Source organism: Nothobranchius furzeri, chromosome 6, assembly GCF_043380555.1.
Source record: "Nothobranchius furzeri strain GRZ-AD chromosome 6, NfurGRZ-RIMD1, whole genome shotgun sequence".
Lineage (NCBI taxonomy): Eukaryota > Metazoa > Chordata > Actinopteri > Cyprinodontiformes > Nothobranchiidae > Nothobranchius > Nothobranchius furzeri.
In genome coordinates, this window is record NC_091746.1 from 51074292 (window position 1) to 51100750 (window position 26459).

Sequence of the window (26459 nt, forward strand, 5' to 3'; positions counted from 1 at the left end):
TGGCACATCCAGACGTTTCTGTCTGTCTGGCCACATATTTTCATCTACATCACAATGGATGTCATCCCTCACAATGCAGCAAGGAAAGTATCTCCTGGAGTGGATAAGTATTCAGAAGTATAGAAATGGTACACACTAGCTCCTGCTCAGTTCATATATGCTTGCCAATTGAGGATTCACCTCATGAGTGACAGATGAAATTCACCTGTGATCAATTGTTCAATTTAGGAGACATTTCCAGAATAAAATGATAAAGGTATAGAATTTGCTTGACAGATGACTGATATTTGACATTTGATAACTAGTTCAACAATTTTGTGTGTAATGACTCAAGCAATGAAAGTAAGACTATTAGTTTTATTGAGAGTGACTATTCAGCATCCATAAGTATAATTCATTTTGACTGACATGACATAAGCAAATGGAAATGTCAAAAAACAGCAGAGAAATGTATGAAAGCAACTGATACATGTCCAAAATCATTTGCAGTTTGTTCAGAGAAAGGAGAAATTGCTACTATGATGTGCACAAATGACTAAATGTTGTGGAGGTTGAACTAATAGTTATGAGAATTTTAATTCTGATCTGAGAAACGCACCAAAGCGACTGAGAAAAACTGTAACTGAGATGACTTGACCACAAAAATATGTTTCTGGAAATTGCTCTGGGTGACAAAACCAACCTTCAGAACTTCCTGAAGAACAGATGGGGTTGAGTGTTTTATTTGTTTTAATGTATGCTCTTCTTTAAATATACATATTTTACCTTAGTTTTAATAAACCTAAACAATAAATCATTTAGATAGATAGATAGATAGATAGATAGATAGATAGATAGATAGATAGATAGATAGATAGATAGATAGATAGATAGATTCCATTCATTGTGTTTCACACACAGAAAAAAGTCAGTTTTCTGCCTCTGGACGGTGGGAGGGGTCACGTGGTGTGCCGCTTCAGCCAATCAGCGGCAAGTGCGCATTGCGATCCTGTGCAGAGGGATTGTTTTATTGAAGGCTGCTTGTGATCAATGAGCGAGTGGAGCTGTCCAGCTGCTGAAACTTAGTCATTGACGGGTTGACTTTCAGGACCACGCACAGCTCCGCTCTTGGTTTTCCTGAAATGTGAACACGTGGACATTCAGCTTCCTGTTTTGGGTTTTCTGCGTCTTAAACTCACAGCTGTGGTCACAATGAGAGAGACAGTGATCAGATTTCTCTGCAGCTGAAGCCACGAAATTCCCCCAAACTCCTCTGAAAACACGCGCGCACACACACACACACACGCGCGCGCGCGCGCGCACACACACACACACACACACACAACTTTTGTGGAGCACTAGTGATGAATCTGTTGCAGCTGCAGCAGCGGGTAGGTGCTCTCTTTATATGTCTCAAAGCTGCTCAGTCGTGGGTTGTTGGCTGAATTTCCTCTGGGTGGTATAATTCTCCTTCCCCATTAATAACGCGGCTCGCCGGTGGTCACGTGAGTCTGACAAACCCCGGTCACATGGATGCTACAGGACTAAACAGTTAGAGCGGCTGGTGAGCTGAGAGGATTCCGCACCTTTCACGGGTGACAGCGAGCTGTTCTCTACAAATCAATCTGTGGCCAGCACGCGCAAAGAGATGGTGTGACTTTGTAAACACACACGTGAACTTGTTATTTTGGTGAAAAGGGGGAAGGAAAAGTTCAGCTTTTGGGTGAAACTGGTGAAATCAAAAAAACATAAATTGTTATTGATCTTGATTAATCGAGGCAGGGCTTATGGTTGCAACCTTCTCATGACGTCGAGGCAGTTGTTTTGGTCTCTTCTGCCCAATCGGAGGCACCTCTTCCATTCTGCCGACATGGATCTGTTCGTGCAGCCGCTCTGTCCTCCTGTCAGGACCATAACGTGCTCTGTCGGGCGCTCCGCGGTGCCTGACTGCTGCTTTAATCGGCAGCTCTGACATGGAAACCCCCTCAAAGCTGCAGCAGAACAGTTTCAGTCCAGAGCAGCAGCTCCAGCAGCGGAAGTACCAGCAGCACTACGGCGGGCGGGAGGACCGACTCTCCATAAGCGAGCAGCACGACCGACGCTGCACCTGCAATAGCTGCACCCGTGATGTGCGGAAAAGCCTCGTCTTCCGCGGGACGTCGCCGCTGAACACCGTGGGAACTTTAAGGACACCTTCGGAGACGTCTTCGAGGCGAGGCTGCCAGCACAGCGTCTGTGACTTCACACCTTCTAGTCATGGTAGTTCATTCAGACATCATCATCATCATCCTCACCACCTCCACCACCATCAGCAGCAGCGGGGCAGCCTGGGGAGCAGCCACAGAGACACTAACTCCTACAATGAAATCGCCATGAGCAGCTGCAGATACAACGGCGGCGTAATGCGGCCGCTGAGCAACTTGAGCTCGTCCCGCAGAAACATTCACGAGTTCGATTCCGAGTCTCAGCCTCTGCAGCCCATCTCGGCCGCAGATGCGTCGGACACGTTAGTTTCCAAACCGGAGAATAATTCCACCACCCTGATGCCTTACGCATCGGGAGACGGAGGGGGAGGCTGTGGCCACGGCAGCGGCAAATCGGGGAAAAAGAAGAACCAGAACATTGGGGAGAAGCTGGGTCACAGGAGGGCCTTGTTTGAGAAGAGGAAGCGTCTCAGCGACTATGCTTTAATCTTTGGGATGTTTGGGATCGTTGTTATGGTTATAGAGACCGAACTCTCGTGGGGAGCTTACGGAAAGGTGCGTATTAACTCACCAGTTCCGTCCTGACCAGAGTTAGGGTTTAGCTGCTGTTCTGCTCTGTGACTCAAAGTCTTTTACATGGGACAACTTCTTAGGTGAGGATCTGAAGTCTGGCCTTTCTGCACAAAGTGAAGCGTCTCAAACTGGACAAACCTGACTTGATTGCAGACCAAATGACCCTCTGCTGTTCAAACATGAAGGAAAATATCTAAACATTAGAAAAAATGAAAGGAGAATGTCAGATTTATCCTTAACAAATCAGAACATGCGTTTTGCAAATGATTGTTGCATTCTCTTGTTTGTTGCTTCTTTCGCAGGAGTCCCTGTATTCGTTAGCTCTAAAATGCCTGATAAGCCTTTCTACAATCATTCTCCTGGGGTTGATCATCATCTACCATGCAAGAGAGATACAGGTAATCTTTTGGTTTGTGCAACTTTCAAAACCTCAAGGGTTCACTGGACGGCCCAACACAAATTGGCCAACTTTGCATTGGATTGACATTGCACTACTCCGAGCTCTTTTTGCATCTCAGCAATTGTGTCTTCCTTGAGTGGCTGCAAAATTAATTGTGCAACTTTTCTGCATAGTGGATGCATGCCGCCAGAGAGATTTCATAGATTGAAAGCATCCCTGTTCTCTTGATTAAATCACTCCGGGAGGAAAACCTCACATGAAAAGAAACATGACTCAAGCATTTTCTTGACTGTTAAATGACATCATGTTTAATGGTGTTAATGGATTTTCTTAGGGTGATTTTTAAAATGTCTTTACCTGCATTGCATTATAAGCAGGTTTTTTGCCCATTCCCTCCTTTTTGATTTGTTCTATTAATAGATGTTGAATTTTTTTTTTTACTTTAGAGAAATGCAGATATAGACCAAAAGGTTTTGCTCCTGTCTTTTCGATTCAAAGCCATGGTGTTCACGTTGGTATATTTAGCAAGTCTCAGGAGAGACTCGATCAGGAGTCTTCTCAGATCCTCTGAGTTGTGATTCTTTGTTTGTAACGGATGACAGTAATGCACTTCATTACAACAGAAGCTTTATGCTTTTTGCAAATTAGAATCCAAGTGCGATGCTTTTGTTGTCTTTGGCTTAATTGGAATTATTTTCTTAAAAATTACCTACATTTGTGCACAAATCTTCATTTGTGTTTAATTGTGCATATTCAAACTTATGCTCTTATTGCATACATATGTCTTAGATGGATGTTTTAAAGCCTAGATTCAAGTTTATTTGCAGAATAACAATGGCTCCAGCGCCACTTTTTTTCACCATTACAGACATGCTCAAATTCTTGTTTTAGCTGTAGAAACAAGCCACTCTCTTCATGCATTTTATTGTCAGTCGTTGCATATTGAGCGCACAGGAAGGCTGTTGAAACCCCTTTGATCTGAGCTCCTCGTCAATAACCAAAGCATGTTTCACACCAGATAGCTCTCACCTCACTTTAAGACATTACCTCCTGTTCTGACGTTAAAAAAAAGCTGCAAATGTTTGATTGCTGCTATTCGCTTTTCTTCTCACTGCATATCCAGGACAACAGAAAATACATGCATCTTGTAGATGTGAGAAAATGTTATGCCTTTACTTTGATTCATCACGTTCTCTGGTGGGACGTAACTATCAGCTGGTTCCTGGAACTTTCTCATTTGACTATTTAAATCCAGCTCACAGTGATTATACTGCAACTTCCACCATACCAGCTGCTCCTTTTCTGCCATGCCTGAGGGTCTTTTGTGCCTGTTGTTGCTACTTTGTCAATAGCCATTTCCTGCAGACTAACACATGTGCTGGGACAAAACACACGTACATGCACAGAAGACTTCATGCAAAATCCATCTTGATAATGACACACAAATGTGCTGATGCGTGTGCTTTCTTTTCCTTTTCTCTGCCCTTCTTTTTCGGAACAGCGTGTTTGACAGACTCAGCCGTTAGATAAAATAGTTGATGATTTTCCACCACAGTCTCTTCTGGGAGCAGTTTTGAAGTAGATTAAGTCAAGTGAGTGACGGTCCAATGTTAAGGCCAGCAAATTAAAATTTCACAGAGCATTAAGTTCATCCAGACCCTAATAAAAGCTTGATCTTAACCTCCTAAGAGAAATAGTTTGGCCAACAGCTCATTTTTTATCAGTGCCTAGGAGCCAAAGCACCAGTACCAGGTTTGAATGTTCAAAATTTACTGGGACTAAAATAAGTTTTTTAAAAACAACATATTTCCTGACAAGTTGTTCAGATCATAAAACAGCAAAGTAGCCCCAGACCATCACACTGCCACTACCGTGGTAGGAAGTTCGTTTTCTTAAAGCAGCAATAGTTTTACACCAGGTTTGGATCATTCATCAGAATATTTTCCAAATTGGCCCAATATCATCTTTTTTGGTCAAGTGCAAGATAGGCCTTTGTTTTCTTTTCATCATCAGAGGTTTTTATATCTAACAGAGCTGTATGTGTCCATATTTTCCTCAGTTAGGCAAGGTAGCTTTATTTATATAAAACATTTCATAATATGAAATGTGTAGGGGTTGACGCTCACTCTACCAGGGGGCAGGGCCAGGGTGGCTTGGCCACCCCATGCTGGCAGTCCCTGGGATGGGCCCTCGGGGCTTGGTGTTGTCTCGCTCTGGGCTGGTCTTGTTGTTTTCAATGTAGAGTTTTGGGGTTCCCTTTGGCTGGGGGATGGTGCCCTGGCATCCTCTGGCTGGCCAACCTTCTTCCCTAAGCTCAGTTCTGCCCTCTAGGCTGGCATATTGGTGCCCATGACTCTTTTCTTCCTGTCCATCCTCTCCAGTATGTAAGCGAATGCGGTCCAACATGCCACAAATATAATAAAGGCTACTGCACGACAGGGGGAATATCCCACATCCTTCTTGCTGTAGAGTAAAACTGCTGTGGCATGTTATGGCACCCAGATCAACCATTCTGTCTGCTTCAACTGCCATGACAGAACAGGTTTTAAAAAACAATCTATTGTCTATTTTCTCACAGCGCTGACACCTGGGTGATGTCATATGAATCATTCTTCTGATAGGTTTACACAGAGACACAATATATCTTCTGTACGTTCATTCCGTGTATCTTTTCAACTTGCATTTATTTGTTCTTTTCAAACACAGAAAAGAAAAGCAGTTTTTTAATCTTGTTTGCGAATGTTTCAGCTACTTCCTGTAGCTATCTTCAGAACCGTTTACTTGCGGGCAGTAGAGGACATTGTCTCTGCTGCCTGTGCCCTCCTCATCAATGACACAGTCCCATGCGTGATCTAACGTGTAGACTCCATCGTCTCTATTCATGGTTCCGTGTCCGCGTCTCCGTGTTTCTATAGCTTCCCTAATCCATCTTTTGCATTTTTGTTGTTCGGTGTTTATGGTCCTTGCTACGTTCCAATCCATTATATGATTCTCCCTTGTGCAGTGGTCTTTTACAGCTGATTTCTTGATTGCACTTTCTGCTTCTTGTTTTGCTGCTCTTGTGTGTCTTTGGTTTGTCTTCCTTCTCACACTCATTTCTATGTTCTATTGTTTGTGTGTTGAGTTGGCGTGCAGGTTCTCCTATATTTATGTTTTATTGCAGAGTTTGCATGGGATTTTGCAAATGAATCCACATTCTTTTCCTGCTGATATCTTGTCTTTTGGATATATAACACATAACACAATTTAACTGGTTTCATGGGAAGAACAATGCACTCAGTTACTGGTTCTGACTGGCCGAAAAGGAGAAATGTTCAATTATTTTAGAGGCAACAAAGCATAAAGAGTCTACATCAACACTGTGGCTGAAATAAATTGCATACATACAGAAATAAATAATAATAATAAAATAAATAAAAATAAAAATAATAAAAGTTGCCCTAAAGTGGAAAAGAAAATCAGAAGCATCCCCGAGGCAAAAACAACACTTTTGCACAAACTTTTACCTGAAATCAACTTAAAACTGCAGACTACAGAACAGGTAAATGACTGGTAAATAACCCCCCACTTAATTTATGTCAAAGGACAACAAAAGCCCAACATGTTTGCAGCACTGCTAAATGGATCGCTGCTTTTAGAGTGCACTTTTTCTCCACTCCTGCAGTGAAATAGATTATGCATGCACATCCATGTGTACTCACAGATTCCTGTCAGATGCAAAGGCAGAAGTAAGGATGATGAAATGTTTCCCCACCATTTCCAGAACCCTTAAAAGTGATTTCCTTGTGGAGCTCTGCAAAGACCATGCCCTCAGCCACCTTAAAGATTCACAACAAACTTTTGCTCCTTAGAGCAGCTGAAGACTAAACGTTAGATTTAGACGAGACGAAGACTGGCCATGAGCTGTTAGGGTTTGTAAGGGATGCACCTGCTGGATAGACTAGCTCAGGGTGTATCCAGAAGGATTTTCTTTGCAGGTCCTATAGCCTTTTTTGTAATCTTTAAATAGGATTGATCTTGGTTCAAGGTTTTCTGAGGGTTTTTCATTTGTTTGTTTTTTGTTTGTTTGTTTATTTTTTTGGAGACTGTGTCTGCTTTTCCACTCATTTTCAATGATTGAACCTGACAATACCTGCATATTGTACATTATTTGCTTTACAACCAAGAATGGTAATCATTGAAGAATAGAAAATGAAGAATCAAGGTTAATGGAAAGCGTTGTATAGGTGATGAACAGTATCTGAACCATGTCTTTACAGGTGTGGATCACTGGGAAAACAATTTTTAATGATTTTCTTTGATCATAATCAGTGACTCTGAGTTTTTCATGCAGGCTGAAGATGAAAATGGTCTCCTATACCTATCTGCTACATTAGCTTCTGATAAAAAACAGACAGAAACTCTAGAGTTTGACTATCCTGACAGATCTACGTCACACTGTCACACAACTTTCATGGGCTCACCCATCTTCACTCACGACGGGGAAAGCTGTTGTTGTTTTAGCGTCCAGGAATCAATAGAGGACATCTCGACTAGCAGAAGCTAACCGTTAGCATTTGAAACTCCACCACATGGCTCCTCCAGGCTGGTGTTATTTGTGGAGATAAGATCTACGTGTTGCAAGTCAGTGGTATCTAAATATCAGGAAATAAGACTCCAAAACCTGCCTTTTGAAGGTAATTGGATTAATTCTGAAGTAAGATTGATAACAATAAAATTTTTATTTCAGGTCATTTTATTACTGTAGCATTAAACAATGCTTGTTGCCATGACGTAGCATCCATTTTTGAATTTAGTTTAAAAAATTTAAACTACGTACCCCAGGTTGAATATGGAGCTCGGACACTCTGGTGACATCTAGTGTTTAGGGGTGGTAGCTGCAACAACAGAACACATTTTTCAAGCTGAAGTCCCGTGGTGATCAGGCTTTTTCTGTGGCTGGCCCCACACTGTGGAACAGACTTCCTGCAAATGTTGGAGCTGCTCAGACTCTGAGTCATTTCAAAACCTTGAAGACGCATTTTTATGAGCTTGCTTGCCGAGCTGACTTTTAAGCACAACAGTGCCCGCTAGTTGCTGGTAGATGTAAACATAAAGCCAGTGTCGTGCTGACAAAATAAAAATGTCTTTTTTTTTTTAAATATAGCTTTTACAGAAAAAACTGCGCATTTATTCTGCACACCTCTAAAAGCCCTGTGGAGGTATTATTTCTTAAATATAGCTTTTTATTAAAATGTTCCATATTCCACCTTCAACTGTCAAATATTTGATATGGTTCATATTTTCAACTAAATAAATAAAACAAATATCTGCATTTAGCTAGAATACTTACCAACGTAATTTAAAAAAGGCTTTTTTATCCATCATATTCAGAAGGTTCTTTTTGGCCTTGGGAATCATCCTTTAACTGAAGTGGGTTAACAGACACAAACATATATTTGTCTGAAATTATTCAGATGCTGGACTGAAACTTATGTTTATGTATTTAGCAGACACTTTTGTCCAAAGCAACTTACAAGTGATAATCAGCATGTTGCCCTTGAGGCTAACAACAACAATAACAACAACAACTTGACATCAATCATGGAGAGGAGGGAACAAGGAGTGGACAGTAGAGAGGGGGACGGGTGCAGGGAGGGTGCTAGTATAGAAGATGCTCTCTGAAGAGCAGGGTCTTCAGGAGTTTCTTGAAAATTGAAAAGGAAGCCGCTGTTCTGGTAGTGCTTGGAAGGTCATTCCACATTTGTGGAACGATGCATGAGAAGAGTCTGGATTGTCCTGAGCGTGGTGTAGGCACTGCTAGCCGACGATCCTGTGATGACCGGAGCGGCCGGGCCGAGAAACTTAATGAAAAGCTTCCAAAGTCCTAAGAAAAGATTTTTCAATCACCTTCAAAAAGAACCCAGAATCAAGACCACGTCTAAAAAAGCACAAAATGTCAAGAAGAAATATTTAAGACGTAACTCTGTGGCACATTGCTTTGTTTTTCGTTGATTAGTTTCATGTGTCAGACTGGGACAAAAATACTATAAATGTGAGTGTATGTGAGGGTCTGAGTCTTATTTGTTTTTAGCAGAGGTGTGGACTCGAGACACATGACTTGGACCGAGTCAGACTTGAGTCATTATTTTTAATGACTTCTGACTTGATTTGATAAAATCTATGAAGACTGATGACTTGACTCAGACTTGAACGCCAATGACTTGTGACTTGAATCAACTTGCGTCTGTTGACTTCTTGATGACTCGAGCATATTTGATATTTTAGCACAAAAGTGGCACGACATGAACAAAAATCATGAATCATTCTTGGTTCTGGGTTTGATTTTGTTCTGCTAAATGCATCAGAACTTTGTTTATAATCAGTTTCAGTTGAACTTTCTGCTTGTTTGAGCAAATAAATGAAGCTTTAAGAAGCTTTATTTCTGTAATTTATTTATTATCATTGCCATTAAATTGAAGTTGGACAGATGACTTGAAAATTCAAAGTTAAGGACTTGGAATTGACTTGGACTTACACATCATTGACTTTGGACTCGACTTGGACTTGGTTGTCATTGACTTGGACTTGACTCGAGACTTGGCTGAAAAGACTTGTGACTTACTTGTGACTTGCAAAGCAGTGACTTGGTCACACCTCCGGTTTTTAATCATGTTCATCAACTCAGGTATAGTTTCCTGACTTTTAGGTGAGTTTTGTTGTGTCAGTAAAAGGAAATCTCACACAGCATGAAGAGAAGTAAAACAATTACAGATAATCTGCAGCTCTCTTCTGACTTTTACATCACTTTTCCTGAACCAGATGCTAGCTAAGCTGATAGGCTCCTTGTTGTGACACAATTGACAAGTTTCGTCTTTTTCCTGGTTTTTTTTTTTTTTTTGAGCAGTTGCCAGCTGACAAGTTTTCAAGGACCCTTTGCTGGGGGGCATTCATGCTGAGGACACACAACTTTGTAATGACAGCTTTGCTGAGCTTTCTTAAACTAATGCAAAATGCCTTTGGGAGTCTGTGTGTGTGTGTGTGTGTGTGTGTGTGTGTGTGTGTGTGTGTGCGTGCGTGCGTGCGTGCGTGCGTGCGTGTGTGCGTGCGTGTGTGTGTGTGTGTGTGTGATTAAAGTCAGTGCTGACGTTTTGCACACAATATTACAAAAGATAGCACAACACGGCGTCTGAAGTCATGCCAGCAAATCCTGCCAAAGCGAAACTTGACTGCGCTCGTCGAGTTGCCTCTCGGTGCTCGATGCTTCGTGTCAGAGATATGGCGCAACTGCAGGAGACACTGCACTCTTCGGAGTGAAATCTGTCCTCTACTTGAGACTGCAGACTGGAGTCAGATAACCTCCACTGGCTGGTGACCTCAGTGTTTTCACTGAACATGCAGCCTTTCAGTAGCATGGATACCCAGCTTCCCTAACACATGACAGTCCTAAAGATTATTTATTGATGCTATTTACCAGATTGTGCTCCGCATGTGGCTTTAACAATCAGGTAATTTTAGGTTGTCAACGTGGACTGCTGCAAAAAGCACCAACTTTATATTTATTTGCTTTGATAAAGAATAAATGGAAATTCCACACTTAATCTCAGACACAGAAGCAAAGTGAATCTGCAGCAGTCTCAGATTTACTTGGCAAAGCAGCCTCTTAGTGGCTCACTTTGATACCATAAATAAAACATTGCATCAATGTCTAATTGGACCAAACCTCTCGACCCAATTTACTAATGAGAACGAGCGATTTAATTCTCAGCGACAAGATATATGTTCCCATCTCCACATTACTCAGATTAAATATTGAGTTGCACTCCATTAGTTGTATTGGGAGTAGTGAAACCAGTAACTAACCCAACTAGTATGGCGGTGGAGCAGCAGCTCAGAGGCTGCACATATCCAGCTGTACTGCCTATCACCCTGACGTGCGTAAAGCTTTCCATTGATGAGGAAGGGGGCATGCACTCTCAGTGATTAGACTTCATTTTGAGTCCATCAGAAAACAAGCTGACTCTCAGGGAGAAGCCGGGGATGCCTGAATTTGTCACAGTCATGGGGCTGACGGCCTTTTCTGCACAAAGCTGGGATGAAATTGAAGGATCTGGCTTTTTATCGCCCCTGTGAGGGTATTACATTTACAAATTGGGAACCTTTTGAATGATATACGTTTCTTCAAAAGGCTGTTTGATGGTTAAATCTTAAATTAATAACCAGATTGCTTCCTCCTGTCCATGCATGTTCATTTATTATAGACTCTAGTTAAGGTCCTGCAAAATGCACGTTTTCTGTTTTTGTGAATTTTAGAGGGTTTTGTTTATTTTCATGGTTCATTTTTTAAAGCTGACAATTGAGATAAACTTGATCACAGAAATTTATGTAGATAATTTTGTGATTCTTTAACTTTGGGACATTACTGAGCCAGAATTTCATCATTTTGTTCCTTTGAGGACATTTTTGATTAAATTAAAATGACCCATCCACCTATGTTTTGTTGCTAATCCAAGACAGGTCTGCAGAGGTGGCAGGTGAAACAGGGAATTCCAGATATCCTTCCCCCCAGAGGCATACTCCCGATCCTCCTGGGCATTACCCGGTCAGAGAGGTTGAATAATACCTCCAGGATCTCTTCTCCTCAAACAAAATGTGTAATCAGATGCCCAGACCACCTCAGCTGAATCCTTTCAATGCAGAGGAGCAGTAACTCTACTATCCAGGATGTTTGTTCTGTAATGATCCAAATCTCGTGACATTAAACGAAGGCTATAACTCTGATGAACCAGTAAATCAAGAGTTTTTCCTTTTGACTAAACTCTTTATTTACTTCAACAGATGAGAGCAAAGCCCTCGTTGCTGCAAACTAAAACCCTCATCAGTCAGCCCATCTCCAACTCCATCCCACTCCTTGTGAACAAGACACCGACACTTGAACTCCTGAGGAGGACGATACAACCTGAAGGGTGCATTACACCCTTTTCTGGTTGATTAAATTAAAACAATCATGGGACAAATCGTGCTGAACCCCATGAACAGTGCCAAGTTGTCATGGCGACAACATAGATGTCCTTTCTTTTGCAAGGACAAAAGAAAACATTGTGTTTAATTTTGTTTGATGTCTTTTTATCTGTCTTGCTCAAAGAGCAAGTCACCCCCTACCAGAGTCTAACTCCACTCCCACTTCCTGTTTGAAAAATGCAACAAATGCTGTTGCCTAGCAGACCGAGAGGGCAGAGCCGCTAACAAATACACACACACACACACACACACACACACACACACACACACACACACACACACACACACACACACACACACACACACAGGCTCACAACGACATTGTGACATCATGTGGTACCAGCTAACATTCTAGGGTACCTCTTAAGCCTGAGTCATGCTTCTCCGTCTGCGTCAGTGCAGAGACACGCAACGCCATTATTCGTCCTTGCGTAGGGCCCTGGCAGGCACGCAAGTACGTACGGAGTCGAGCCCACTTTTTTAAACATCCGTCCATCGAGACGGAGAACGCAAGCTTGTGATTGGTCAGGACGCCGCTGTTGTCTACATTGTGCCATTGCGCCCTCAAAAACATAAGGAGAGCCGAGGATAACTAGCGGCAGACACGGAGAAGCTTGAAGAATACCTCGCGAAAAAACTCTAAAATATAAACATTTAATTCCCTTGCAACTGGAGGAGTGAAAAGATACGCAGCAAGCGTTTTATTTGTGGACGGAAATGACAGGAAACGTGGGTTTAGAGGTGGCAAGCGCATGAAGAGGTGGAGGAGGATGAGAGATAAATTTGTCAGTGTTAAATAGTCTCTCATATACAAAAAACACAATATAAACACACTATCTTGGACCGGATAAATGACAGGATACCACAGAACAGCGCTACGCCCTCTGTTGTCCTGTCGGGGAATTGTGTTGCAACGCTCTCCAGGAGACGGAGAAGTATGAGAGCAAAACGCTTCCGTCAATCCGTGCGTGTTTGTCCCTTGCGGAGCTGACGGAGAAGCATGAACCAGGCTTTTGCCAATAGCGATGGCAGATTTAAATTCAACAGCAGTGCAGTTTTTACCTGACAACGGCACAACTCTGACAGTTTTAGGCAGAAAATTTAAATTTTAACTAAAATGTACTAAAGTGCAAAACTATTGACTACACGTGTCTGCAGCACGATTAGACACGCGTTTATATAGTTTATCAGAAAACAAACGTTGATTTGGGGGTGACTTGCTCTTTAAGTCACAGTTTAATCAAAAAGAGATGTCATATTTTAATGTTAGGTTAAGTTTTTTTTTTTTAGAATTTTAAAATGATTTAAACTAAAACACAGCAAAAACAGCAGATTGGAGATGAAAATAAATCGTTGGTATGACCTGACATCACCTATAAAACTCATCTTTTGTTCAACTCCATCCCCTTTACTGACCGCCCGGGGCAGAGCTTGTCACCGTGGTAACCGAGCAGATTGTTATGACAGAGCGCTTTGGTCATTTTTCCTCCCTGTGGCACTAATGTGTCACTTTAACACGACATACGTTGTGATGTGTGAAATGTCTCACTTTCTTCTTTTAGTCCTGTGAGATGAGTCCAAGTTAGTGACTTCCCACCATCAGCTTCAGACGCGCTCTAAAAGCATCTGCTGTTAAGGTGTGTGACTTTACAGCAAATGGTATACAAGTCTGTTGCTCAGAGTTTGACAGTCCTATGAGGAATTAATCATCTCTGTCTGGGCTGGAAGTTATGAATAATTAACGATGTGACTACTCTGACTGACATGTGAGTGTCGTGGCTTCTGCCCTCTGCTCTGTCTTGAGGTTCTTTGAATGACTCTTCAGCTCCAAAATCTTTAACAGTTTTGGATCAGTGAACAGAAACGAGGTGATCCAAACCACCTAGGCCCTATATGACCCCAAACCAAAACAGTTGTAATCAAGCATTTCCAGTAACTGATAACGAGTCTCACGTCGCTGCGGAGGAATTTTGCCACACCGATTTTACAGAGTAGTTTCAATTCAGCCACATTAGATCAAAGGTCAGACAGTTTTTGCTAGAGAGTAGAATTCATGGTTTCCCCCTTCCTCTGTCTTATTGTCGAATGGTGATCTCTGACCTCAACCATAACCTAGTGCTTCTGAAGTAGAATGAGTCATGATGCGTTGCTTTTTGAGGTCTTTTAGCCTCCTTCATGATGTCAGACAGGTTTCACTAATGTGGTTTATTAACGCTACAGGTCTGGCAGTTATCAGGTCTGGGTAAGCCTGGTGAAACATAAACCAGATTTCCAAATAATGTAGTTAATCATAATTAATTAATGATTTAACGCAGTGAAGAATTCAGTTATTCACAATGCTCGAGGCATCATTTGAATTTTATTTTCTTTTTTAAATATAAATAAGGTGTTTTTCTCATGCAAGGGTTTCATTTCAGTCTCTTTAAACCTTAATGCCAGCATCACGTATTGTTTCCCATGATGATCTTAATGTGTTGTGTTTCGAGCTGCTCTTCAATTTTAAAAGTTTTATATTGCTGTGAAATTGGAACATGTTTTTTTTTTTTTTTTTACTCTTGTGTCATTTTCATCTGCATCGTTTTCTAATTGATGTGCTTGTTTAGTTGTTTGGTTTGGCTATTAAAACATTCTTTCTGTGCTGGATCAGAATAGAGGAGGTTAGACTATGTTGAACACTTATTAATTTGTGTTTGCCACCCAGGTACGTAATGAGTAGACTGAAGAAAAACATGTTAATCTCTAAAACCTTAAAAAATATATTTTGATTTCTGAATGTTCATCTATCCATCCATTTCCAGCCGTTTATTTGGGGCCGGGTCACTGGGGCAGCAGCCTAAGCAGGGAGGCCCAGACTTCCTTCTCCATGGCCACATGGACCAGTTCCTCTGGGGGAATCCTAAGGCATTCCCTGGCCAGCTGATAAACATAGTTCTTCCAGCATATGTCCTGGGTCTTCCTTTCGGTCTTCTCCCAGTTGGACGTGCCTGGAAAACTTCACCAGGGAGGCATCCCAACCTTCATTACATCCATTGCAGTTTGGCTTTCGGGCACATCATTCCACAGATACTGCCCTGTGTATGTTAGTGGAGAACTTGAAGAGCTTGCTGGACAAGAGTCGCTGTGTTGGAGCTGTATTTTTAGATCTGAAGAAGGCTTTCGGCTCTGTAAACCATCAGATATTGTAACAACCAGGGCTGGAGGACCCGTGAAAGCACCAGACACAGTAAGACACTTTAAAGTTTTTATTTGAGAACACACAGGGGAGTGTTACCAGTCTGTAGGAAGGGCAGAAGCAGAAGGCTTGGTCAAGAGGGGAAATCCAGAGGCAGAGTCCATGTAACAGATCCAAGGTCAGGAGTCCAGAAGATCAGAAACTATGAGATAATCCAGTCAGGGATTAGGCAGGTGGCAAGGTCGAGGTTCAGAAGCAAGGTCAGGAACTTGAGGTTTAGGCAGGGTTTTAGAATGCTGGAGAATCTACTAGCAAAATGCTTTCAAAAATCTGGCACTGGCTTGGTGTTTTTCCTGATGTTATATAGAGGTGGTTGCAGGTGGAGCTGATGAGTTAATGTGAGACAGGTGGTTTGAATCAGGTAGGTGATGAGCTGGTTGTGGTTGCTGGGGAAACCGGGCCTGGCTGGAGTGGTGGCATGACAGATATTGTTGTCCAGATTGACTCAGTTTAATATTTCCAGTCAGGCGCTTCAGTGGTTTGACTCATATCTCTCACACAGGAAACAGTGTGTGGTGTGGGATGGGGTCAAATCTCCATATTTAGACTGTGATACAGGAGTTCCTCAAGGATCTGTTCTTGGGCATTTATTGTTCTCGCTTTTTATTAATAACTTACCTGAAGTCGGTCCAAATATATTTCCCTCACTCATGAACAAGATCCCGAGATACTTAAACTCTTCATCTTGGGGCAGGACCTCATCCCTGACCCGGAGAAGTCATTCTACCCTTTTCCGACTTAAGACCATGGTCTCAGATTTAGAGGAACTGATTCTCATCCCAGCTGCTTCACACTCAGCTGCAAACCGCTCCAGTGAGAGCCAGAGATCACGTTCTGATGAAGCCAACAGGACCACGTCATCTGCAAAAGCAGAGACCCGATCCTTAGGCCACCAAAACGCTTCCCCTCAATACCTTGGCTGTGCCTAGAAATCCTGTCCATGAATGTTATGAACAGAATCAGTGACAAATGGCAGCCTCTCACCAAAAATGAGCCAGACTTACTGCTGGCGATGTGGACCAAGCTCTGACACCGGTCATACAGGGACCTAACAGCCCGTATCAGAGGGCCTGGTACCCCATACTCCCCCCACAGCCCCCCACCCCCCCGAGGGACACGGTCGACCGCTTTCTCCAAAACTACAAAACACATGTAGATTTGTTGGGCGAACTCCCACGCACCCTCCTAAGGGTACAGAGCTGGTCCAATCAGAAGGAAGAAAGTTTGAGTTCCAACATTTCAACATGCTGCTTTTAACATTCAGCTCACTAGATACAAGCCTCACAGAGATGCTGTTTAGATCAAAGATCACATTTGTGACAACAAGCCAGCTAACTTCCTGCTCTGCCTGTTTATCTTCATCATTTTATCTGCAGACTAACAGCTTATGAGATGCTGGTGGATTTAGGAAGGATTTCTGAGACTTCCAACCCTTTAAAGGAAAAATGAAAAGCATCTCTTCATCTGAGACTTGCAAGCAGTTTTAAATTCACATCAGGAACTTTTAAAATGATGAGTAGATGTTTGTTTTAGGCTTATTTGAGATTATTTTTCCACCAATAGACCCTCACAAGCGAGCTATTGAAGCATCAAATCAGATAGCTAATCCCTGGATCTCTGAGCCCGATTGGCTCTCCTTCAGTTGTTCTTAAATATGTTTTCTCTTTGACTTTGAAAGATTTAATTTGAGGGCATTTAAATCATTCATCAACATGCTTTCAGTTTGTTTTAAACTTCCCCAGCTCTCAGCACATGTCAGCACATCATTTAACCGTGTGATGCTTCTCCACTAGCAGAAGTACTTTCTTCCATCTGTCAGTCATAACCGCCGTCTCCGCTGCTGCCGGCGTGGAATATTTCATCCCACGAGGCAAAGGGCTCTTGGGTGTTGTGTTTCAGGCCATCCATTACAATAATTGCTTTTACTCACCAAGTAGGCTTTCCTTATGCAACCTACCTTAAATGTTTAATCACACAGTTTTAAGGTAACAAACTTGGTAATTGCCTTTTGACAGGATCAGTTTGTTGTGTAAAATGTAAAATACACCTCGCCTCGCGCTTTGAGCAAACAATAGCTGCTTTAAGAGCTTTAATTCTTTAAGTAAGAAACTGTAGTCGGGCGCAGTCCCAGCTTGTGTTTCCGTGTCTACATTACATGAACTTGGAAAGCCCAACGGGTAAGAAGTGGTTAGAGTTACGCACTTCTCTGACAGATGTCAGTATGTGACAGAAGCTCAGTGTCACTCATCTGAAATAAACTACTGCCCTTGAAAGTTTAATACGTGTTTTTTTTTATAAAAATACTCTGATTCTGCAGAATATGTGAGTAGCTGTGTTTGTTTGAATATGTGTGTTCTCTTTGTAACGTCAGTGTTTTTGACAGTTGATGCTCTTTTTGTTGTATAACTGGCTCAGAGCTGCAGCCTAATGCGAGGCGGGAGAAAATCTGCAGCTGTCAGATGACGGGACATGAAGCGTTCATGTATGTCTGAGAGAGAAGTGGCAGTGAACGGGATTATTGACTTTCGGTATGCTTTCTTTGTCCTTGGGCTGCAGCGAGTTTAAACAGGAGCGTTTTTCTGTCTGATGTGAGATACGTATATGACGATTTCACTAATTCCACTTTATACCACAGCTACATTTACAATCTAGGTCACTGATCCCATTAGCCTCTCTGGAGTGGGACACTTCTTTCATTCCATAATAAGAAACCTTTAACTAACCTAAAAGGATTGTCAGCACAACACTGAACTGTGAGGAGAAAAGCTTCCTGAACTGTATTTTCAGCTTGGAAAATGAACTAGGGAGTTGAAAAGCTCAGAAAGGAATTTATTTCTCCTCCTTGAACCGTCACCTTATCGTGGTGGAGGAGTTTGAGTGCCCTAATGATCCTAGGAGCTATGTTGTCTGGGGCACTTTGTGCCCCTGGTAGGGTCTCCCATGACAAATTGGTCTTAGGTGAAGGGTGAGACAAAGAATGGTTCAGAGGATCGTTCATGAATACGCAATCAAAGAGTCGGAGTTCCCGGCCCGGAGGGTTACCGGGGTCCCACCCTGGAGCCAGGCCAGGGGTTGGGGCCCGTGAGCGAGCGCCTGGTGAGCAGACTTTCGCCCATGGGGCCCGGCCGGGCCCAGCCCGAATCGGATACATGGGCTCATCCAACTGTGGGCCCACCACCCGCAGGAGGAACATGAAGGGTCCGGTGCAACGTGGATCGGGTGGCAGACCAAGGCAGGAGCCTTGGCGGTCCGATCCCCGGACAACGAAACTGGTTTTTGGGACGTGGAACGTCACCTCGCTGGCGGGGAAGGAGCAGGAGCTTGTGGCAGAGGTTGAGCGGTACAAGCTAGATATAGTCGGACGCACCTCGACACATAGCTTTGGCTCTGGAACCCAAGTCCTTGAGAGGGGTTGGACACTCTACTTTGCTGGAGTTGCTCCGGGTGAGAGGCGGAGGGCTGGGGTTGGCTTTTTGTTAGCCCCAAGACTCTCTGCCTGTGTGTTGGGGTTTACCCCGGGGGACGAGAGGGTAGCTTCCCTGCGCCTTCCGGTCGGGGAACGGGTCCTGACTGTTGTTTGTGCTTATGGGCCAAATATCAGTTCAGAGTACCCACCCTTTTTGGAGTCCCTGGGACGAGTGCTAGATAGTGCTCCATCAGGGGACTCTATTGTCTTGCTGGGGAACTTCAATGCTCACGTGGGCAATGATAGCTTGACCTGGAGGGGTGTGATTGGGAGGAACGGCCCGCCTGATCTGAACTCAAGTGGTGTTTCGTTATTGGACTTCTGTGCAAGCCGCAGTTTGGCCATAACAAACACCATGTTCGAACATAAGGATGCCCATCGGCACACTTGGTACCAGGGCAGCCTAGGTCGCAGGTCGATGATAGACTTTGTAGTCATATCATCTGACCTGCGGCCGTATGTTTTGGACACCCGAGTGAAGAGAGGAGTGGAGCTGTCAACTGATCACCACCTGGTGGTGAGTTGGATCAGATGGCAGGGGAAGATGCCGCGTAGACCTGGCAGACCCAAACGCATAGTGAGGGTCTGCTGGGAATGGGCCTTGTTCCACTCTGCGATTGTTCAGGCGGCTGTTTCTAGCTGTGGTCGCAAGGTGGCCGGTGCCAGTCGTGGTGGCAACCCCCGTAGCCGCTGGTGGACACCAGAGGTTCGGGGAGCCGTCAGGCTGAAGAAGAAGGCCTACAGGGCGTGGCTGGTCTGTGGGTCTCCAGAGGCAGCAGACAGGTACCAGATAGCCAAGCGGGGTGCAGCAGTGGCAGTTGCCGAGGCAAAATCTCGGGCGTGGGAGGAGTTTGGTGTGGCCATGGAGAAAGACTATCGATCGGCTCCAAAGAGGTTCTGGCAAACTGTCCGGCGCCTCAGGAGAGGAAGGCAGCAACTCGCTCACACTGTTTACAGTGGGGATGGGGAGCTGCTGACGTCAACTGGGGCTATAGTCGGACGGTGGAAGGAATACTTTGAGGAGCTCCTCAATCCCACCATTGCGCATTCCGAGGAGGAACCAGAGCTGGGAGGCCTGGGGATGGACTGTCCGATCTCGGGGGCAGAAGTTGCTGAGGTAGTCAAACAACTACACAGCGGCGGAGCCCCAGGGAAGGATGAGGTTCGTCCTGGGTATCTCAAGGCTATGGATGTTGTAGGGCTGTCGTGGTTGACACGTCTCTGCAACATTGCGTGGTCATCGGGGGCAGTTCCTGTGGAGTGGCAGACCGGGGTGGTGGTCCCCATCTTTAAGAAGGGTGACCTGAGGGTGTGTTACAACTATAGGGGGCTCACACACCTCAGCCTCCCTGGAAAGGTCTACTCCAAGGTACTGGAGAGGTGGATCCGATCGATAGTTGAATCTCAGATTAAGGAGGAGCAATGTGGTTTTCGTCCTGGCCGTGGAACTGTGGACCAGCTCTATACCCTTGCAAGGGTGATGGAGGGGGCATGGGAGCTTGCCCAACCAATCCACATGTGTTTTGTGGATTTGGAGATGGCTTATGACCGTGTCCCCAGGTGCACCCTGTGGGGGACGCTCCAGGAGTATGAGGTGGGAGGCTTTCTGTTAAGGGCCATTCAGTCCCTTTACTGGGGGAGCGTGAGTTTGGTCCACATAGCTGGTAGTAAGTCGGACCTGTTCCCAGTGAGGGTTGGACTCCGCCAGGGCTGCCCTTTGTCACCGGTTCTGTTCATTACCTTTATGGACAGAATTTCTAGGTGCAGCCGTGGTGTGGAGTGTGTCGAGTTTGGTGGCAGGAGAATCTCGTCTCTGCTTTTTGCGGATGATGTGGTCCTCCTAGCTTCATCCAACTCTGACCTTCAGCTCTTGCTGGGTAGGTTCGCGGCCGAGTGTGAAGCGGCTGGGATGAGGATCAGCACCTCCAAATCTGAGATTATGGTTCTCGACCGGAAAAGGGTGGCTTGCCAACTCCGGGTTGGGAGAGAGGTTCTACCTCAAGTGGAGAAGTTTAAGTATCTCGGGGTCTTGTTCACGAGTGATGGTAGGAGGGATCGGGAGATCGACAGGAGGATTGGTTCAGCGTCTGCAGTGATGCGGACGCTGAGCCGATCTGTCGTGGTGAAGAGGGAGCTGAGCCAGAAAGCCAGGCTCTCGATTTACCGGTCGATCTACGTCCCAATCCTCACCTATGGTCATGAGCTTTGGGTAATGACCGAAAGAACAAGATCGCAGATACAAGCGGCCGAAATGAGTTTCCTCCATAGGGTGGCCAGGCTCAGCCTTAGAGATAGGGTGAGGGGCTCGGACATTCGGGAGGGACTCAGAGTAGAACCGCTGCTCCTCCGGATCGAAAGGAGTCAGCTGAGGTGGTTTGGGCATCTGGTCAGGATGCCTCCTGGACGCCTCCCTGGGGGAGGTGTTTTGGGCATGTCCTGCCGGCAAGAGGGCCCCGGGTCAACCCAGGACACGTTGGAGAGGTTACATCTCCAATCTGGTCCGGGAACGCCTTGGGGTGCTGCCGGAGGAGCTGGTGGAGGTGGCCGGGGAGAGGACGGTCTGGAGCGCCCTAGTTGGGATGCTGCCCCTGCGACCCGGACCCGGATAAGTGGAGGAAGATGACGACAGCGACAAATATATATTTTAAAATATGTGATTTGGCCCTTTAAAGTGCTGGTTCATAATTCACCAAACTCACAAACAAAAGAAGTATGGCACTATTTCAGTTTGCTTTCTTTTCAGCACTAAATTAACTTATTTTATGTTTCAAACAAGCAATAAATATCAACTCTGCTCACCCTTAACATTTCATACATTTCTTTGAAACGCTGTTTTATTTTCTTATCTGATAGGGCTGAGGTGACTGGGTCTGCAGCACAAAATCTTGAAGATTTAAAAATTGTTCTATTGATTTTTCAGCCAAAAGCTTTTACAGAAATTCAGTTTTTAAAGACCTGATTATGAAGATGTTTTTATAACCTAACCTAAAGCACCACTGCTAAATGTTTATTAGTTATTAAACAGCTATGAAATCATATAGAAAGTTGTGTTTTTGTAATTGATAATCAAATAATTTCTTTAATTTTTAACATATTTTTTGTTTATACATTTTTTTTTACTAATCTGCTTGAAAGGATCTGAGACTTATAAGTTTCTGCCCTCAACATAACTCCACCTATTTTATTTTATTTATTTTATTTTATTTTATTTTATTTATTATTTTTTTATTTTTTATTTATTTTTTTATTTTATTTTATTTATTTTTTTTGTTTGTAAATGGTCTGTATTTCATATAAGCAACTTTTAGGGTTCTACAATCCCCTGCAAACCTGCAACCCTCTGGTCACAGGGTGGGCGCATAACTCCTCTGCTTCTATAAATTCATTTCATTTTATTTTATTTAAAGGACTTACGGAATGCTTTGGAAAATAGTCCTAGGTATTTGTTTATCCATACAAGATGAGTTGTTAGTACCAGATCCAGGAGGGAAGCCCGGACATCTCCCCCAATAACACAGGGGCGATCCCATGGTTCTGTGACCAGAGAGGATATAAGATCCCTCCAGTGAGTTTTTGGTCTTGCTCAGTGTCTCCTCCTAGTGGGACATGCCTGGAGGACCTTAGCTCCATCTCTGAGGCTGAACCCGGCCAGAGGATACTAATTAAACGTGCCTTTGGTCACGATCCAACTCTCATGACCATATGAGGTTTGGAATGTAGATGAAGCAGTAAATCGAGAGCTTTGCCTCTTGGCTCACCTCCTTCTTTGCCACAATCGACTGGAGCAATGCCCCCCTTACTGCTAACAAAGCTCTCATTCCATCCAACCATCACTCAGGAGCAAGGCACCTATATAAGTTATACATATTATCTGCACAATCTATTCAAATCTCACTGACTGTTGCACGAAACAGCTAATGTAGCAGATACGCGTTTACATTTCTAACATTTTTGATTGTTTTATTGCATTTTGCATGCTTCACTTGTCTTCTTAATACCTATTTTAGACACACTGGTCTAAGGGCAGCAAAGTAATAATTGTGTTGCTCTAGATATTTGAACTCCTTTGCTTGAGGCAGATCTCCATCCCAACCCCAAGGAAGCATTGCATCTTTTTCCAGTTAACTACATTTATCAGGTTTATAAGTGTTGCAATAATGAAAGTAAAACCAGTCACGACTGGTGAAAAACCCATGCTCTCTCAGTCTACCATGGGCCCGTCTTTGCATAAACATTTGGTGCAAAAAGCCATGAGCAAAAGCATTGCACTGTTTGTGTGCATATTTTAATTTCAAAGCTCCAGCAGACATCCCATAATTCATTACCAAACACATTAAAGAGCTTTCCAATGAAATGTAACTGTGCCATTTTTCTTTTCTTCCTCTCTTTAATAAGCCGTTGGCTCTTGTGGTAAAAAACTGCCCCCACCAGTGTTGGTCGGCATTTGCTGACAGCAACGTTTTGTGAAATATCTGCAGCTGCTCGTGACGGCTTTTGCAGGCAGGAAACCTTGATGTTATCTAGTGGATGAAGCCTGACCATCTGCGGACGAGCATCAGTGTGGTGTGTCAGTTAATACGGTTCGATAGCATTTCATCTGCAACCCAACCCTGCAAATATCTGTAAGATGAGTGTGATAGAGACAGTCTGTTGTCATCCATAAGCATGACTGGGAATCGTGGAAGAGGAGGTGATGGCAGTGATGGGTGAACACGGTATGCAGTAGCGCTCCTGAGTGAAAATAACAGAGTGAAGGTGAGGAGGAACAGGAGGAGAGAGAAGCAGGAGGAGAGGAGAGGTGGCCATGTGAAGGAGCTGCTGGATGTGACTGAGGAGGAGAGTGATGACATCCTGTCTCACTCGGTCCCCTGTGAAAAACTTCTGATGGGAGCGGCCAGGCGATCACAACCGTATGCTAATGAGGAGGTGGCAGATGTTCTCATCAGAAAGATGCTTTTAAATTAGGAGTCCTCACTGCATGCTGCTGAATGAGACACATTTCTGTTTGTTATTAGAGAAGAACGGAGTTTAGTCCAACAATTTCTCAGTAATTTACATAGTTTAGTCAAATTTCACACTATTGACTTTAGTCTTTCTTTCTCCAGAAGATGATTACATATTCCAGATTCCAGGTGGTTCACTCGTTTAATCAATACATACGCAGTGGTCTCTGGTAGGAATGAATGTTGTGTAAAAATATACCAGTGCACCATTTCCAGGAACTAGAAGTGTCCCACATCACAGCTGAGCTTCAGACGTCTTATTTCCTGATATTTGGACATCTTGCCTGGTTGTTTTATCTCCACAAATAACACAAGCCTGGAGGAGTTTCTGCCGTGCGGTGAAGCTGCTAATGCTAAGGGTTATCTAAAATGAGTCGGGACGTTGTCTGCTGTTGCCCAGACGCTAAGCCTTCCCCGTTGTGAGCGAAGATGGGTGAGTCCATGAATGCTAAGTGACAGTGTAACGTAGATCTGTCAGGCTTTTCTGATCACCATCAAGTTACACCTCTATCATCTATCAGAAGCTAATGCAGGAGACAGGTGTGTTCCACACCTTTAATAGTGGGAGTGAAGAGCCAATGGTGGAATGAAAAATAAATCTAAAATCTAAGCAAATTTCATTTTGAATTTTAGGTTAATATTTAGTCTGACATTGACTAGATTGGGCTAGGCATGGTAGAGGAGTTAAGTGATCATCTTATAACAGGAAGGTTGTGGGATTGAGTCCCGCTCAGTCTGCCACAGTCGTGTCCTTGGGCAAGACACTTACCCAGCCTGGCGAGCTGGCGGTGGTCAGCAGGACCATCAGTGCACCCCAGGGCAGCTGTGGCTACAGTGTGTGTGTGTGTGTGTGTGTGTGTGTGTGCAACATATGTAACTTTTGAGCTCTTTAGCCACCTTGTTCATGTAAAAATAACATTGAAAATATAAATTTTTGTCTGTCATAATTTTCATTAAGGAAAAGGGAACAAATATTTTTTGTGTGATTTAAAGTTTGTATCAAAAGGTCTAAAGAACCAATTTAACATGAAACCTACATCCTAGGATAACAGCTTCCCTGCACCATAATATGTTTTTGCTATTCAAAGTTGAAGAAAATATATTTTCATTATTTATTTTTTAATGGGCTGCCCAGCGATGCAATTGAAATTGTGGTCCTGGGTTCAAATCCCAACCTGGGTTCTTTCTGCATAGAGTTTGCAAGTTCTCCCTATGCATGTGAGGTTTCTCTCTGGGTACTCCGGATTCTTCCAACAGTCCAGAAGTATCACTGTTAGTTTAACTGGTCTCTTGTCCTTACGTGTGAGTGTGTGCATGGCTGTTTGTCCTGTGTGTCTCTGTGTTTTCTTGTGATGGACAGCATCCTGTCCAGGCTTTACCAGCTCTGGTAGCATAATAACCGCTAGAGATAGGCACCAGCCTTAAGGTCCATCCCTGACGTGGAGAAACATTTTTATGGATGAACAATTCAACAGTCACACTTTAGTGGCTCAAAAATAAAAATAAAACTTTCTCTGAACATCGTCAGTTCAAATAGTTTGCTGTGTCAGCATGCTGAAGCTGTCTGCCGCCTCCATCATCTCCGTCTCTGTGCTGTTCCCTTGCAGCTTTTCATGGTGGACAATGCAGCCGACGACTGGAGGATAGCCATGACATACGAGCGCATCTTCTTCATCTGTCTGGAGATCTTGGTGTGCGCCATCCACCCCATCCCAGGAAACTACACCTTCACCTGGACAGCTCGCCTGGCGTACACCTACATCCCGTCCAAGACGGATGCAGATGTGGACATCATCCTGTCCATCCCCATGTTCCTGCGGCTGTACCTCATTGCTCGTGTCATGCTGCTGCACAGCAAGCTCTTCACCGACGCCTCGTCTCGCAGCATCGGTGCACTCAACAAGATCAACTTCAACACGCGTTTTGTGATGAAGACCCTCATGACTATCTGTCCCGGCACCGTGCTGCTGGTCTTCACCATCTCGTTGTGGATCATCGCTGCATGGACCGTGAGAGCCTGTGAGAGGTGCTTGGAACAGTTTCTCACAACAACTTCACAGCATAAAGACACTCAAAGTTTTAAAACTTTTGGGTGAAATCGTTTTGTTTGGTATTTTTCCACTGAAATAGGTGGCATCAAACCTGTTTTTGCTTTGCTGCAGGTACCATGACAACCAAGACATAACCAGCAACTTTCTTGGAGCCATGTGGTTGATCTCAATCACATTCCTAACTATTGGTTATGGGGACATGGTCCCACACACATACTGTGGAAAAGGAGTCTGCCTCCTGACTGGTATCATGGTGAGAAAAGCTGACTGAGTCCTTCTTCTTTCTGTTTTTATTTCAGGAATTCTGGGGAAATAATTAAAACGATTGCTTATAGGCTTGTCACTGAATCAACCCCAACCCACATCTGTGTTTTCTCAGGGTGCCGGCTGCACTGCTTTAGTGGTGGCCGTCGTCGCCAAGAAACTGGAACTAACCAAAGCTGAAAAACACGTCCACAATTTTATGATGGATACCCAGCTGACAAAAAGAGTGAGTTGGAGCGTCTCACTTGTTTCTTTGGTCTTGATTTTATTTGTTTTGGGGGTTTTAC

General features: G+C 43.9%; 1 protein-coding gene across 2 annotated transcripts in view; it reads left to right on the plus strand.

Annotated features, from left to right (window-relative positions):
- Positions 1 to 930: 930 nt before the first annotated feature.
- The window catches only part of kcnn2 (potassium calcium-activated channel subfamily N member 2), a 38791-nt gene continuing 13262 nt past the window's right edge, over positions 931 to 26459 (plus strand). The window contains exons 1-5 of one of the 2 annotated variants that reach the window (XM_015940998.3): positions 931 to 2738; positions 3059 to 3154; positions 25465 to 25883; positions 26020 to 26161; positions 26288 to 26398. In XM_015940998.3, coding sequence (XP_015796484.1) covers positions 1953 to 2738; positions 3059 to 3154; positions 25465 to 25883; positions 26020 to 26161; positions 26288 to 26398 — 1554 coding nt within the window. In that variant the 5' untranslated portion in view covers positions 931 to 1952. The remainder of the gene's footprint in view (positions 2739 to 3058; positions 3155 to 25464; positions 25884 to 26019; positions 26162 to 26287; positions 26399 to 26459) is intronic. The other variant, XM_015941002.3, reaches the window with a different exon arrangement.